Source organism: Ictidomys tridecemlineatus, chromosome 13 (genome assembly GCF_052094955.1).
Source record: "Ictidomys tridecemlineatus isolate mIctTri1 chromosome 13, mIctTri1.hap1, whole genome shotgun sequence".
In the NCBI taxonomy this organism is placed as follows: domain Eukaryota; kingdom Metazoa; phylum Chordata; class Mammalia; order Rodentia; family Sciuridae; genus Ictidomys; species Ictidomys tridecemlineatus.
In genome coordinates this window covers 38,229,683-38,246,642 of record NC_135489.1, presented here as the reverse complement: position 1 = coordinate 38,246,642, position 16,960 = coordinate 38,229,683, and the positions used below count along the sequence as shown (strand labels likewise).

At 37.9% G+C, this 16,960-nt stretch overlaps 1 protein-coding gene across 2 annotated transcripts in view; it reads right to left on the bottom strand.

Moving 5' to 3' along the window:
- The window catches only part of Garem1 (GRB2 associated regulator of MAPK1 subtype 1), a 185,492-nt gene extending 184,490 nt beyond the window's left edge, over positions 1-1,002 (bottom strand). For both annotated transcript variants that reach the window (XM_078030209.1, XM_078030210.1), the window contains exon 1: positions 419-1,002. In XM_078030209.1, the coding sequence (XP_077886335.1) occupies positions 419-539 (121 nt within the window). In that variant the 5' untranslated portion in view covers positions 540-1,002. The remainder of the gene's footprint in view (positions 1-418) is intronic.
- Positions 1,003-16,960: the final 15,958 nt, after the last annotated feature.

Here is a 16,960-nt window from a genome sequence, read left to right as displayed (position 1 = left end):
TAAGATGCCACCCAGAGCGCAATTATTTTCCTAAGAAAGTTGCCTAAGATAACTCCTCAGGGTTTCCCAGGTTGAGTAATTCTTGCAGGCGGCTGGGGAGGAACAGCGTCCATGATTACTATCTGCAGAGGTTTCCCCTATGTTGATTTAATTTTATTTTTTTAATTTTATTTTTAAGGTGTCCTTTTAATTACACTGCAAGGGCTCTGATTTCCACCTCTCTGGCTGCTGCTGGGGAGAGTTGATCGCAACGCGCCAGGGCTGCGACAGCCGCGCGGGCCAACTCCAGCGCGCTCGGAGGGGGAGCTGGGGCAGCAACCCACTCCCCACCGGTCCCACCCTCACGAGCACACGCGCGCACACCCGCGCCGAGACGGCGGTCTGCGCGCGTCTGCCCTGCGCCCCGGCCAGGACTCACCGCTGTCCAGCCGCGCAATCTGGGGCAGCCGGTAAGTGCTGACCAGCAGGTCCAGCGGCACGGCCACCGAGCTCCACTTCACATCCTTGAGGCTACAGCCCAGCAAGGGCGCCGTGTCCATCTTCCCCGCCTCCTCTGGTCCCGCGCTTCCCCGCCGCCGGCACCAGCGAGCGTCGGCGGCCGCCACTGCTCGCGCTCGCGGTCTGGGGCGCGCGGGAGGCGCCGGGCAGCTCTGGCCGCGGGCAGTCGGGGGGCGCGGCGGCTGAGGTGGCCCGGAGGGAGGGGGCCGGCGCCTAGCTCAGCTGCCTCTGCGGGGCATGGCTGGGGCGCCCCGCGTGCCCTCAAGCCCGGAGAGGACTCGGAGCAGCCCCGCGGCGGCGGGCGGCAGCGGCGGCCCGGCTGGCTGCGGCGGCTGTTCCCGCTCCGCCTCCTTCTCTGGCCCCGGGTCTGCAGCTGCGGCGGCCGCCCGCTCGCCTCCTCCTCCTCTTACCCCTCCTTCCCTCCGCCTCGAGCGTGTGAGGAGGAGCCGCGGGTCTGAGAAACGCCATAGCAGCGCTCCCAGCACTGACTAATCAACAAGGTGCGAGCAACGCCTGCGCAGCTCGGGGAGACACCGCCTCCGCCTCCGCCTCCCCGGCGCCGCCCGCTCCGCCTCCAGCCCGGCCTCCGCCTCCCGCCACTCCCGCCCTGCCGCCCGGCGGGTTCGGCACGGCGTCGGCTTCCCGGCCGCGGCTGCCGGCGCCGGCGGCTCGGCGCACTCCGCTAGCTTTAGCTCTCGCTCCCCCGTCCGACCGCTTAGGCGCCCTGCAGCCTCGCCCGGCGTCGCCGTGCGCCTGGCCCTTCCCGGAGCCCAGGAGGGCAGGCAGAACTCAGGGATCGTTCCCTCAGGCGAGCTGGGCGACGAGCCGCTAGACCTTTGGGTGCCCCCCTGTTGCTGCCCAGCTGCCCAGAGTCCAAAGAGGCCAGGACAGAGTCACAGACGGACGAGGAACACTGCTTGGCATTTACCCCCAACCCCGAAACTCCACTAACGCAGCTGGAAGTTACCCCCAACCAGTTTAAGCTTTGACTGCTAGGCAAGAGGAAAAAGGTAGAAGCATCGAGAAGCAGAAACGTGATGAATGGGCAGTACCCCCCAAAAGGACGTTGGCCATCCACTTTAGTAACGCCATTATGGGAACAAGCTGCTGGAGACTGGGGGACAAGAGGCCACACACACACAGCGTGCCCACTAGGGTCAGCTGTTTCCACGTGCTTTTCCCACTTAGTTCTTGTCAATCTTAAAAGACTGGGATAGTTCCCAGTTTGTAGACATAGTACTTCTACATTAGGCACTGGTCATGGTGGGATTGCTTTCCACAATAAATCTGTTTCTCACATTTTTAAGCATGGCCTGTACACTGCGGACATAGTATAAAGGTGGCTGTGTGATTCTTATTTCTTGAATGCACATCCTGGCTTGCATGGTAATTTTTCTTTAAACCTAATATTAAACTAGCAGAGGTAAGTGTTGCTGAGGTGAAAGGGTTGTATATCACCTCTGTTTTCTACACGCATTTTCAGTATTCAGTGTTTGGTAAAAGAAAGCAACATCTGCTTGGCCAGCCCAAAAGGCCCTCAAGAGATTCCACCACCACCTGAGGGACGACTTCAAAGATCTGTGCCAATGAACAAGCAAGTCTATTAGTGTTTGCATTTGTGAAAAACCAAGGAGATTATTCTTCACCCAGCCTTCTGGTCCTCTCACTTTGAAGCACTGGTGATAATTTTCACAAAATTCTTCCACTGAAAGTTTTGAGTTTTATGTTATTCATGTTAATTTTTTTTAATTCTTGGGAGAAAACTGAGTATTTTGGTATATATTTTACTCAGAATTAGAGGTTCATAATGTTCTAAGATTTGCTTGCATAAAGAATATTTCAAAACCATAAAAAGTAAGGTACCAACTTTTTTTCCTAATAATTATTCATTTCTGAAAATAAAGCTTAGACTTCAAAATGACACAGGAAGGTCTGGGGATGTAGCTTAGTGGTACAGTGCTTGCCCAGCATGTGTGAGGCCCTGGGTTCAATCCTCAGCTCACTGGAGTATTGGGGGACCTTTGAGATTGGGCAAGGAAGTCAGGGGCACTTCAGCCAGTGAGTGGTTACTAAATCCTTATATGGTAAATTGATTTAAAAAAAATAACTTTCTACTACTATTATATCCTCTTTAAAAGCTTCAGGGAATCTGAGAAGTAATTCCCTCTCACAAAAGGATTAGTAACTTATGACCTAAAGACAAGATAAAAAGGAAAAAGATTAATGCAATCAACTTTTTAAAAATCAATAAAGGTCTTACATTAGATTTGCTCTTACTGCTGACCTTTAAAAAAAGATTTCATTTCAATTTTCAGTATTCAATGGAAGACACTCTAATGAGCAGCAAATTCTTAGTCTCATGTCCTGGTGGTGGAGATGCAGAGAGTTTTGGTTGAACTCTTAGAAACATCAACTGAGAAGGGTAATCTTTTGGTCTGGCTGAACTATACTTACAAAGATGTTTCTGAAGATTGTTTGAACAATGGAAACTATGTATATAAAAGCATAACAACTGGGTTCCCCTGTGCTATAGTTTGGATGTTATATGTCCCTCAAAGGTCCATGTGTTAAAGGCTTGTTGTTCCCCAAGGAGGAGCTATGGAGAGACGGTGGAAGCTTTAAGAGGTGGGGCCTAGTGGACATGTTCTTGAAGGGTCTGGTGTGATCCTGGCCTCCTCCTCTTCCTCTCTTCTGCCCCTTGGCAGGAGGTTGGTGGTTTGTTCTATCATTGTACTCCTGCTGTAATGTCCTACCTCACTACAGGCCCCAAAGCAAAAGGGCCAACTGATCCTGGACAGGAATCTCCAAAACTATAAGCCAAAATAAAGGTTTCTCACTATTGAAGTTGTCTATCTCAGGTGTTTGTTATAGTAACAGAAAGCTGAATAAATGATGGGTAAAACATATAGTATTTTGCAGTTTATGGGAAAGGAACATAAAGTTTCCTGTAAGAAAAAAAAAATTTTTCCTGTAAGGCAAAATTTGATATTCTGGTTCCTTGTTTCTGCTGAGTGCTTTTTAAAGTGAGATTTGTGAGAGGCAACATATTATGGTGATTAAAAATATAAATTCCCAAACCTGATTGCTTGGGTTTGCTAAGTGGCTCTACTCCTATTTATGATATTGGGAAACTCGTTTCCTCCTCTGAAAAAATGAAGATAATACTAGCATTCATCTTAAAGGATTTATCATTTAATTTATGTTGACATTTAGAATAGTGTCTGACATATAGGAAATGCCATAAAAGTCTTTGATAGTACAGGAAATGCCATAAAAGTCTTTGCTAGTACCTGAAATTTTTAGGACCAGAAATTTTTTGGATTTCAGATTTTTTTTTTAAATGTTTGCATACACATGATGAGATATCTTGGTGAATGAGAACCAGGTCTAGCCATGAAATTGATCCTAGATTTCATATATATCTTGTACATACACATAGCTTGAAGGTGATTTTTTTTAAAGATCTCACTGCTGAAAATTGAAACACGGCTTTGTATATGCTTTGTATACATAAAATTGAAACTGAGCTCCCCTCGGCCTCCTGAAGGTGATTTTACACAGTATTTTAGCGTGTCTGCATTTTGACTTTGATCTGTCACATGAGGTCAAGTGTGGAGTTTTCCACTTGTGGCATCCTGTCAGTGCTCAAAAAGTTTCAGATTTTGGAGCACTTCTGATTTAAGATGTTGGATTAGGGGTGTTCAACCTGAATTTATTAAAAGAACTATTGGCTTTGGAGGGGCAAAATCTAGAGAAAAGATAGAGATTTAGATGTAATGAATTGATTAGATTTTGGGAAAAAAAAAACCAGTTATATAGGGCATAGAATAGAAACACTTTTCTCAAGTGGGAAACCTAGCTATACTACTTGACTACCCTAATTTAGAGTCTGCAGGATTAAGTTGTTCCCAGTGAACCAGCCTCCTAGCAGCAGATCCATGCAGTGGTCACCGGTGATGACTGTTCATGTCATATACTAAAGAGTCTACAGCTGTTAAAAGTCCAAGAGGAAATCAGGCATTTGACACTAGAGGATTCTTAGGATGGACATGCCCCAGCTTCCTAACTCCGAATCTACTATTCATAGATAACTTGTTAATTCTCTTAAAATATCAGCTTTGCAAGATAAAAATATTATATGTGTTGGTTTTCCTCATATCAGAGTGTCCTAGGTCACATAATATGCTGGGGGTCAAATGTGATATTAAAGTTCACAGCCCTAGTTTTCTAGGACTCGAAGTTCTTTTTCTTAAGTTCCATACTATCACCAGAGTTAACTTAAAAGTCACTCACTGCCTAAAAACTCATATAGTATCTGTATCCTCATTGTCTATGGGGGTAAAGTGTAAAGTCCTTTGCAAGACATAAAAGTTTCTTCCCTTATGAGGTTTGGTCTGCTCCCCAGCCTCTTTTCTATTGACTACCTTCTGACACCCTGTGATCTGGTAGTTCAGCCTTTTTGCAGTGACCCAATATGCCATTCTGAAGCCTGCCTTTGCAAGTATTGTTCTCTCAGCATAGAATGCCCTTCACCTTTCTGCTTACTGTGAAACACCTATTCCTGTTCCAACTTCTTGCATTCTATGAAATAAATGTTGCCTGTCCTTCACCGAAGAATCCCCTTTTTCTGTGATACTATTGCACCTGGCAATACCCTCTTTAACTATGCTAATTGCACTGTGATTTATTATCTGTGTTCATGTTAGCTTTCCCCAGTAGATGACAATTAGCTGTTGCCACTGAAAGTGTATTGTATTTACCTCTTTTTTTCCAGCTCATGTTTCCATGCCTGGCACAGGAAACATGCTCAATTAATGTTTGTTGAATGGAGTAGTCAATGATCTGAGTCATCTTCTAACTCTGCATTATTTCATAGGTCACTGCATCTCTTTATTATAAACGATTCATCAAGCCTATATCTTTTCAGGACTTTTAAGTTCTAGTCCCATGTGGACAATGTTTCCTATCAGATTGATCCCCTACCCCGCCCCCAGGTCTTTTCATTCATCTAAAAATTTGAATTTTTTTGAAATCAAGGTCTGCACTCTTATCACCACACTAGAGATTATGCTTCTTGACAAGCAGTTGCAACACTTATTAAAACTATTAGCATATTTATTGTTTGTTAGTTTATTTGTGGTCTCCCTGACTAGGACTTTTTCCCTCCAAAGGGCATGTTTTATTATCTCATCTTCCATAGAACTTAGTATATAGTAAGTCACACACACACACACACACACATAAATGAATGTGTGCATTTATATATTATATGTATATATTTTTTCATATATATATTGAGTGGATAAAAGTACCATAAAAAGCATATACAGCGTACCCTATATCCAGTATGGACACTTTCAGAAAGGCTCTAAAAATATTCAGAACTTTACTTTGTCATCTCTCCCTTTATTGCTTTTGATATAGAATATGACTTTCTTTTTTATTTTTAAAATTTTCAAATTTGTTTTAACTAGTTATACATGACAGTAAATGCACTTTGATACATCATATATAATGGAGTATAATTTCTTATTCTTCTGATATTCTCCAGCTTCATCCATTTACTGGCAAATGCCACAATTTTGTTCTTATTTAAGGCTGAGCAATATATATACATATATAATGTATAATATACATTATATATGTAATATATATATAAAATATTTTTATCCCTTTATCTGTTGAAGGGCACCTAGGTTGGTTCCATAGTTTAGCTATTTGAATTGTGCTGCTATAAACATTGATGTGACCGCATCACTGTCGTATGCTGATTTTAAGTCCTTTGGGTATAGACAGAGGAATGGGATAGCTGGGTCAAATGGTGGTTCCATTCCAAGTTTTCTGAGGAATCTCCATACCACTTTCCATAGTGGTCACATCAATTCACAAAACAATATGCAAGAAATCTCCACTTAAAAAGACATATCACACTATGATCCAACACATATATAGTTGAAACAAAACTTTTACAAATGATACTTATTTTGTATACTTAGAATGCATACTGTATCCTGATCTTTTATCTATTCTTTTATGTTTAATTTTTTTAACATCAGTCATGACTCATTAACTTTATTTCACAATCCATAATGGGTCACAACCTACCATTTTAAAACCACTACTTTAAATAATAGTTTTGTGCATTAAGTATTTACAGTTCATCAAAATAAAGCACATTCTAAAATTCAAGATTAGTCAGAAATAAAAATGTAAAACTAATAAGAATTTAATTATTCAGTTTAGCAAAATCATCATTTATGGGCATATATATATGTGAGCACATATGTATATGTGTGTGCATATATAACTTCACAGGTGGTAAGTGTGGATTTATAAAGAATGTACCCCTTTGTGAATGATGCTTTTGCTCCCAACAAAGCACAAGACCTCAGCTAGAAAAGCTGCTAGTAGTAAAGACCTGTCCTCGGCTGGGTGTGGCTTTTGAAATTATGGGCAGGGCTTCCCAAAGGAGTGGTTAAAAGAGTCAGAGATTGTCTATACAATTCTGCAGTTTTAAAAGATCTTTCCAAAATACAGCAGAACCATTAACACTATTTTGTGTATGTTAGCAAGTTGCTTTTAATAATCCACTTAAAGTACTGGCTAAAGAAATAGCTGAATTAGCTATATTCCTTGTGAAGTAGATGAGCTAAGTTTCTTTCCTCTTAGAAGAATCTATGATTCATGACATAATTTAGATTTTTATCAATGACTTTATCTATTTAGTGTGACAAAGCATAGGTAGAAAACATTTCATTTTATTTTTCTTAGTGCCAAAATAATAATTCCTATTACTGAACATTTATTAGTGCCCAAACTCTTCCCAGGATGTGTAAAAGTTCATTGTTCTGGTGATCTGAAGCAAGGAGTTTCAGTGTTAGAGGCAGTTACAGATGGCTTCCAGTTTTCAGCCTCTCCCTGGAAAGATAATGAGATTTTAGCTCCCTGCTGACAAATCCTCTAAAGAAATGCCATCCTATATGTTTTCCTAAGTTGCACATTCTTTATCCTCTTTTGCAGCAAGCAATGAGAACAGAACAACAAAGAAGATCGTGGTCATACAGGCACCTCCTGGACACCTGACTACACTTGTGCAAATGGGGCATGTTCTCCTCCCTGACCTCTCCTGTCATTCAGGTCCTGGTCTATGAAGGCTAGGTAGTGTCATATGAGCTTGCTTAGAATGGCTCCAGATCATTTTTAATTCTCTAGTAGATTTTCTACTCATCCCAAAACCCACATTTTAAAGACTTTATGACTTACCCTCACCTCACAATCAAATGAAAAACTTCTCCAACATAGTGTTTATAATATTTGCTAAAAATTTTGACACATAGGAAATTTCAATGAAGAAAATATAAAGCCTATGATCCCATCAACTTGAATTAACTATCATTGTTAATATTTCTATTTAATTTGTATCAAATTGTATAATAATTATATGTCCTACCTTTCTTGCATACATGTATTGTGAACATTTTTTCCATGTGCAATATATGCCAAAATGTGGTTTTTAAAAATGACCATGTAGTATTTTATCATATAAGCATAACATTATTTTTCTCTTTATGATTTGGCATTTTTATTGTTTATAATTTTTCTATTATTAATAATGTCTTCCTGGGTAGATACATATTTAGGCATAGCCATGACTTCTCCCCCTTAATATAAGTTAAGGATAAATTTCTGCATTAGGATGTATGAACATTTGTTTTAAGGCTTTCTTTTTTTTTGTTTGTTTTATTTTTTTAAATAAATGACAGTGGACTGCATCACAATTCTTATTACACATATAGAACAATTTTTTATACCTCTGTTTGTATATGAAGTATGTTCACATCATAAGGCTTTTGATATATATATATGGCTTATTTGTTCTCTAGAAGTATGTGAATTTCATGTCATTGCTTGGAAACTGAGGATTCTACTTTTTTTAAAATATATTTTTTAGTTGTAGATGGACACAATATCTTTGTTTTATTTTTATGTGATGCTGAGGATCGAACCCAGTGCTTTACTCGTGCTAAGCCAGTACTCTACCACTGAGCCACAACCCCAGCCCAAGGATTCTGTTTTCTTTTTTCCCATACAAAACACTTCTTAAAATATTTGAACAGTTGGAAGCTGGGAATGTATTTCAGTGATAAAGCACATGAATAGCATATGTGAGGTCCTAGGTTCAATCCCTAGACTTTCTCAAAATAATGTGAACAAATATTAACAAGTAATAAAAATTGAATATAGTTAGCAATTAGTCCATATAATTATATGAATGGGTAAGAATATTTCATGAGATCCATGAATCTGAATAAGCTCCTCCTATATAAGAGCTCTAATAAGAGCTCCTTTAAGTAGAATAGGAAAAGAAAATTGAAGATATTGGGGGAGGCCTAAATCCAACAAGAAAAGTATCAAAATACTGGGTTACAGTAAAATGCTAGTGGAAATGTCGAGAAAGAAGAGGGAGATATTTATATACGTGATTATAAGGACATAATTAAAATTTGTTATTTAAAAATTATGTTCTTTTTTAGTGCCTCTGTTCTGGCCCTACATTTGTATTTCTTCCACAAAATGATCCTGAGTTTGTAATTTTTTTCTATTTCTTGGACTCTATTATTAGAGATAAACAAATCCCTTTATTTTTTTTCCTCACCATTAAATCTAAGTGAAAGATAAACATGTCTGTAAGCAAATAACGTGGTTTAAGTTGATCAACCCTCACAGTCCCAAGACATTCACACAGGCACTGGGGAGTCATGGGGGCAGAGACCATTGAGTTTCACTTTGCTCTAAGCTACTCCAGCTAATGTAGTGGAAGATGGTGCCATTAGAGTGATTAGGCAAACTTTCTGCAGGTCCTACCGGAGGTTCTGATGATTCTGATGAACACTATCTCTAATTTCCTTCCCAAACTCCCACCCAAGTTCTATTTCAAGACACACTTATCTGGCACTGCTTTTGTACCTAAGATGATTAAAATATGCTATTTTTTACTACCTCACTAGTTGTGACAAGTTCTAGCTCCTGTTTTCCAAATGTTTTATCATTATATTATCCCATACTTCAGTCAACCTAAACTTGGTACCATCAGCTCTTTTGAAGGGACTGAAGTCAATTTTGAGTTGATACAAATGGGAATGATTCACTTTTAAAAAAGAAAGCAGGGGCTGAGGCTATAGCTCAGTGGCAGAGCACTTACCTAGCACATGTGAGATACTGGGTTCAATCCTCAGCACCACATAAAAATAAACAAATAAAATAAAGGTATGCTGACCATCTTCAACTACTAAAAAAGTTTTTTTTTAAAGGAAAGCAAAGATATAAAATATTTTTGTTAGTTCTTTTTAGTAATACATGACTGTAGAATCCATTCTGACATAATTATATGAGCATGGATTATATCTTGTTCTAATCAGACCCCAGTACCTCTCCTTCCCCTTCCCTCTCCTTACCCACTGCTCTCTTCCCTCTATGGATCTTTCTGCCATTTATCCATAGTTATTATTTTTTTAATTAATTTATTGTGGATGTACATGATGGTGAGATTCACTGTGGTATATTCAAATATATATTTATATAAAATTTGACTTTTACTCTTTCAGTTCTAGCATTATATGTGCTTCACATTTACCACTTCAAAAGAGACTGAATATACCAACTTGAAAATATTAGCTATGTTCCAATTTATCTATTCCATGTCTGGCTTGTCAGGAGTTTAACAGAAGGGGAAAATAAATATTTATAATTGGTAAAACAGCAGGCAGCTATTGTTGATATGTTCTATCATGGTAAATAATGCCCTTTGAAATTACAAACATATTTTACATTTTTCCTTTCATTAAAATTTTAATGTCTTTGATTAAATTGGTACATAAATGTCCATAACTCAGCACCCACTCTTCATCCATCCATCCATCTACCACTAATTTAATAAATATTTATTGTATATTCATGTACCAGGCACCATCCAAACTGCTAGGGATAGAAAGATGAATTCTTGGGGGAGCCAGAAACATTGTAATTACAATCCCAGTGGTAAAGTTAAGAGAAAGGTAATGACATCTTAGGACCAAGAAGGAAGACTCCTACCTGGCAGGAATTTGGAGGACAGCACCATGAACTGCTTTGAGAAAATGACCAACTAGAGAAGCATGCTATTGTGCAAGTTTCCAGGTCAAGACAAGGCGTGGGGAGAGAAGTAGGAAGGGACCAGAGTGAGAAATAGCATTGAGGCCAGAATCACATTGCGTGAGAGGAACAGTCATCAATTTGGTTTTTCTGTCTCCTGAGATTTGAGGTAGGGAGTGGCTTAGATGAATTTGGAGAGTTTGACAGGATTCAGATTATGGAAAGATTTGTCTGTCCTGTGGAGGAACTGAATGTTCATCTCCCAGGACTTGTAATAGATGATCTATGGTATAAATGATGGCTGCTTCTAGAGTGTGTAAGACAGAGGATTAAGTAGATCAGGATTGTGTTTTGGAGATGGATTTGAAGAGGTTAAGTCTGAGGAGAGAAAGGAAAAAGAGGGCAGGAGAAGCAGTTGATGATATGATCTAGGGTTTAACCAGGACAGTATATTCTGAGAGGTGGAAATAAGGTAACAGAGTTAAAGTGTTTGTTAAATCCTCAGAACTTGTTTAGTAATTTACTTCATGGGGTGAAGCAATTCTTCAAAAACGACCAGGACTCTATTAAATAACCAGCAAACCTAACTGAAGAATCCAGTATAGGTAAGCATATAATTAGCACATAGGGACAATTATAAGGAACTTTGAACAACATGGAACTTTCAAGTCAATTCATAATAAATCAAGAGTGGAGATAAAGCAGTCACCTTAAAGGGACAGGATGACTTCCAGATAAGTGTAGGTTTATTGACAAGTCAACTCTTAGTATATTCTAGCAGCAAAGTTAATCTCAGGCTGATACTCTTAAATTGACTTTGTTCTGTTGACGTGCCTGCCTAGCAATGAGAATCCTTTATGGATTTCTTGCTTGGAGACCTGGGAATGATTATTCCATTAATGGGAGGAAAAAGAGAATATTTTAGAGGGAAGAGAGACAATGGGTTCAATTTTGACATGTTAAATTTAATTCACCTGTGAAATATGTGAAGTAGACAATTGGAAATGAGCTAGAGTTTAGAAAGAAATGAGAAACATGCATATTTGGTAGCAGAAGCCATTAGAACAAACAACAACTTCACAAGAAAGGAAAAATATTGCAAAGAGAAGTAGGGCAAATGACAGACTGGGGGAATATAACACCGAGGGTCACAGGGAAAACTAGTAGAAGATACTGAGAGAGAATGGTTATAGAAATAGGAATAGAACTATAATGCTTTTTATGCTTTTCATTTCCCATGTAAATTCCTTTCCTCTACCTTGAAGCTTCTTTAACTACCTACATGAAACTGTTTTTTGGTCAGAACCAATTTAGTCCCTCTTTATAGTATTTTGGTGACTGTAACCATAATTAAAGCATGTTGTGGTTATATTTGTGTGTTTCTTAACCTGCTTATTAAATAGTTAATTTCTTCCTGGCACTCTAAAGAGCTATAAAGTGCTGAGATTTTTATCTATTTGTAAGCTAACAAGTTAGTCTGCCACACTTTTATGGATGTTGGCAGAAGACAAGAGACTCCTGGATCAGAGACAAAGGATTGATTAGTCTTGGCAGTTGGAGCAGCAGAAACTTCAGGATCTCATCAGTTCCTCTTGACCCCAGTCACGCGGGGTGACTCAGTGGCCTGGGTAGATGCTCCAAAACACAGTAGGTTTGGATTATACCTAAGGACCCCTATGATTAGGAAATCAGAACTTTATCAAGCAAATCTGCCCTACCTTTTCTTCAGGAGGATTATCATTATTATGTTGGACAGTATAGAAATTGCCCTGTGTTCCATAGAGAAACAGTATCTCTCTGCCTTCTAAGGCTGTTCACTACACACAGATCCTGGAAAAGATGACCATAACAGAAGCTGCCAAAGTCTTTGCCCACAAGATGTGTAGAAAACACTCCGTTTTTGTAGACTATCTCCCAAAAGGCACACTCATTGTCTTGTATGTTTTTATGTACCCCTTGCATCTTTGAGGTTAATGCCTGGCATAGGACAATTGCAAATGAACAATTGCTGAAACAAGATTTACAGTTAACATTAGCATCAAAGATAGTTTGGAGGAACTTTGTGTAGAACTACTTATCATAGGCAGCATAAAGCCTGCTTTGAAATTCTGCTCTCTATTATTCAGAAAAATTGTTCAGTCAAAGCTGTAACCTCCTGTTGAACAACAGTGTGTATTATCTCTTTGGCTTCTTGTAGTCTAAAACAAAATCTGAAACATAGTAACAGATCCACAAGGATTTGTTAAATGAACTGGAACATGTGGGGGATCACATAGATCCAAATGATACAGAATAAAGTAGATTATTTGCTCTTCTTCAGCACTTGCAGGCTTTTTGGTAACCATGCCAGACTGTATTATATCCTCCAAAGCATCTGAAGAAAGGAAAAGATGAAAATGCCAATTCCTGCTAACTACTAGTAACTTGGTAGACTACTCCCGCACAAAGCAATTTTACTTTGTTTTGTTTTAACATACAGAGCAGGCTAGATGTCAAGGATATGATAAAATGGGTTTCTCATACCTTGTTGGTGGAAATGTAGATGGGTATAACCTTTATATATGCACTTGGCTATTTTCAATGAGGCTTTAAATGCCTACCCAGCAATTTAGTATTGTCAAAACTGCTTAAAATAAAGTATTTTTGCTATAGAAAGGAAGTACAATGCACAAATATGTTGAACCCAGAAATGTATTTATAATAGCATGAAATTTAAGATTCCTTCTTGAAATTGGGGAATTACATGATATAACACGATAAGTCACTTCATAGATCACAGAAAGATGTTATTGCCAAATTTTCCTCCTAAAAAGAATAAATGATCACTATTCCTAGACAATTTAAATATTGGTGCCATGTGTCTTTCCAAGGTCTCATTCATTTCATTTCATCTAAGTCATGTGACTCATCCTGGTCTATAAGGAAAGGTAATAGCACTTGCAGTTACTTCTTTTTATTTAGTGGTTGATCTTTCAGTACAGTGATGCTCAGCTGGAAGCACAGAATCAAATTCTCTGGGGGATGTATGTTCAATATTATAATATTTTATATTTCTAAGAGATGGGAGAGTTATTAACTTCAAAATTGTTTCAGGTCTACAAAATTCTTTTTTAAATTTTATTTTAATATAGAATTATCTGATATTATTTGTACTTATAGCAATTACACAAAAATATTCAAGAAATCACATGGTATCCTACCTATTTATATCCTATTATTCTGTCCAAAAAAGTGTCAGTAAGTGAGATCAAATTAAGAATTGAGAGGCAGATGATGAGACTACTTACATAAGTCTTATTTCATGTCAAACTATAAAATCCTGATGAAATCTACTTGGAGCTTTCAGAATTTTGTTAAATTAAGTGTTGCCACTGAGTTTGTGCAATGTCAAAAAGCAAACCCCACATCTGGAGGAAAGATGGCAGTAATTTAATAAAGTATTTGACCTTTTCACATTAGTCGTAATTCCATCCAGAAAAAGAATTAATAAGGTTCCTTTTATTGGTAAATCTCTTTGATGCCAAGATATATATTGGCGTACTTAATTTACTTTTATTTGAAGTAAGCACTCTTGGATCTCAGTGACGTACATGTGAGATTTAGTGCCTTTGATTTTCAGGGAACTCCCTCAGTAAGCAGTTTATACTACCTTTTTCAGGATTAAAGAAACATAGAAAAGTGCAGTTGCCCCAAGGGTTTTTTCTGCATTTATATAATCAAGGTACAAAAGGAAATATTGACAAAAGAAATAGGGTTATGATCTTCTGAGTTGAATCCATCTCAAGATCCCCAGGAAATAAAGATGAGAACAACTATGCTTTCTACTACTTTTCTCACTAATGTGATAGAGAAGGTAGAAGACGGGGTAGAAGCTGAGGAAAAAAAAAAACCACTGGAAATGGAAAGGGATGGTCAAAGTGGAATATAGGAGGAGGTAGATTGTGGGAAAAACCTATTGGAAAAGATGAAGCTGAGGAAATGGTAAAGAATCCTGTTACTGAGGGTTACCTGGACAGCAGAGGAGAAGCAGAAAACAAACTTCCATGGAAAAAAGTGAAGAAGGTTTGTATGGGGGTGGGGAGGGAGGAAAGGAAAAGCAAAAAAGGAAATCATAAGATAAAATTAAATATGTCCCAATAAGTTTTATTTTCTTTTTCTGATAGGAGAATGGGCACAGGAATGCAGAATTTTTCCTGTGCCTGAGAAATCCATTATTGATTTCTGAGTCTCCAGCCAATTTTATTTCAATCATTTGTAATATACACCAGTGGGAACGTTGCTTCAAACATACATGAATGCTAATGTAATCCAATGAACTTTCTATTTTCATTACTCAAGTACAGACATTTCACATTTTTCTTTTGGTACCAAATGGAAATTTTATAGGTCCAACAACCTGGGCTATGGGTAGCATATATACTACCTAACAATAGAAGAAATGGATTAGCATTTTGTGAAACATTAAGCATTTAAAAGATTACTGTAAAAAAGTCATCCTAAAAATTATGAGTTGTAAATCTGTTAGTTGTTTCAATAGAACCAATTTGGGGCCTATTTTAAGCTTGGTAAACTCATTTCTTTTTAATTTCTTATTAGTTTCCCAGGGCCCTGTGCATACTAGGCAAGCCCCCTACTCCTAAGTTACACCCTTGGTCCTGTTTTATTAATTTTTGATCTTTTCCTTTCACTCTCTTCCACTTTATTTTGTTTCTCATCTGAGTTAAATTCTTGACTTGTTTATATTCAATCCTTCTTTTTTTTTATTTTTCATGAATATTTTCTGTAGACTCTAACTTTCTAAGATCTACTTTGGCTTTCTCCTGTACGTTTTGATATATAAAAATATTTTGATGTAACCTAGTTATCATTTGGTTCTAAATATTTTAAAAATTACATTGTGAGTCCCTCTTTGACATATAAATTTCTAGAAGTGTATTTAAATCTTTCTAAACATCTGGATTTCCCCCCAATTATTGCTTTTCAACTTTGTTGCTTTGTGGTCAAGAAATGAATTAATTCTTCAAAATTTATGGAAATAATTCTTTTATGACTCATTTGTAATCAATTTATGTAAGTTTTATAGATACTTGAAAATATACTTAAAGGTGTATTTTTTTATTTGTTTACTGGAAGGAGTTATGCTCACCCATTTTGTTCAATATTATTATGTTTACAGTTAAAAATATTCTGTCTTACTTGCTTTTTTTAAATTTGTTCACTTGCTATGTCTGATTCTTTTTTTCCCAAATGTTTATTTTTTAGTTGTAGTTGGACACAATACCTTTATTTTATTTATTTATATGTGATGCTGAGGATCAAACCCAGGGCCTCACACATGCTAGGTGAGTACTTTACCACTGAGCCACAACCTTAGCCCACTGTGTCTGATTCTGATAAAGACTTGTTAAGATTGCTGATTATGATTTGGACTTCTCAATTTCTACTTGTAACTGCTTTCTTTCTTTATTTGTTTATTTATTTCTGTTTTGCTTTGGCATTAAGCAAGGTTAGTGGTTGCCACATCTTTTTGTTGGCTTGTTCCTTTTACTATTATGTTGTCCATCTTTATCTTTATTTGTCTCACATACTAATATCCTACACCAGTCTTCTTTTTGGTGGTGTTTGCCTACTAGGTCTTTTCCAATGTTTTCCTTTATATATTTCCATGTCATTAAGGTAACAGTGTCTCTTAAAAATGATTTACAGCTAAATTTTCCAAAGAAGACAACCCGATCAGAGAAACAGAAGAGCTGTCTTACTGTTAGAAGAGTGCCAGGTCTACTTAAGCCCTTCCAATTTGTCTAGAGCCTTAATCTCCTTTGTCTCTTTGTTATAAAATTTGTTAGTGAGAAATACAAGATGCCTCTGTCAACAGTTGCAAGGAAACAGAGACTTAAGTTTACACAGTAGCACGTCAAGATGCTCAAAGCAGGCAATAAATCCAAGACTTAATTTGGTTTTCTTATGTGCCTGTGGAAATTAGGATAGAAATGATTCTTCAGGTACACTAAAAGAACAATTTAATAAATTCTACTTTGCTTTCTATTATAGTCCCCTTAGGTTTTTCATACTAGACAAATCTTGGGAAGGACTTTTGCCATGATCTATGCAGATAAACACTTTCATACCTTCACTAAATTGTAAGGCAGATGTGTCTTGTCCATGTTTGTATAGTGTATATAGTAAGCACAAAGTCAACCTGACTTTAATTTTAAGGAAGGATTTAAAAAAAAAAAAAGAAATTCACAAATTTATAAAATGATTTATTTTTCTTTCTGACATAGTTATTGGAAAAAATGGCAATAATGCTGAAATTTCCTCTGTACTTTAT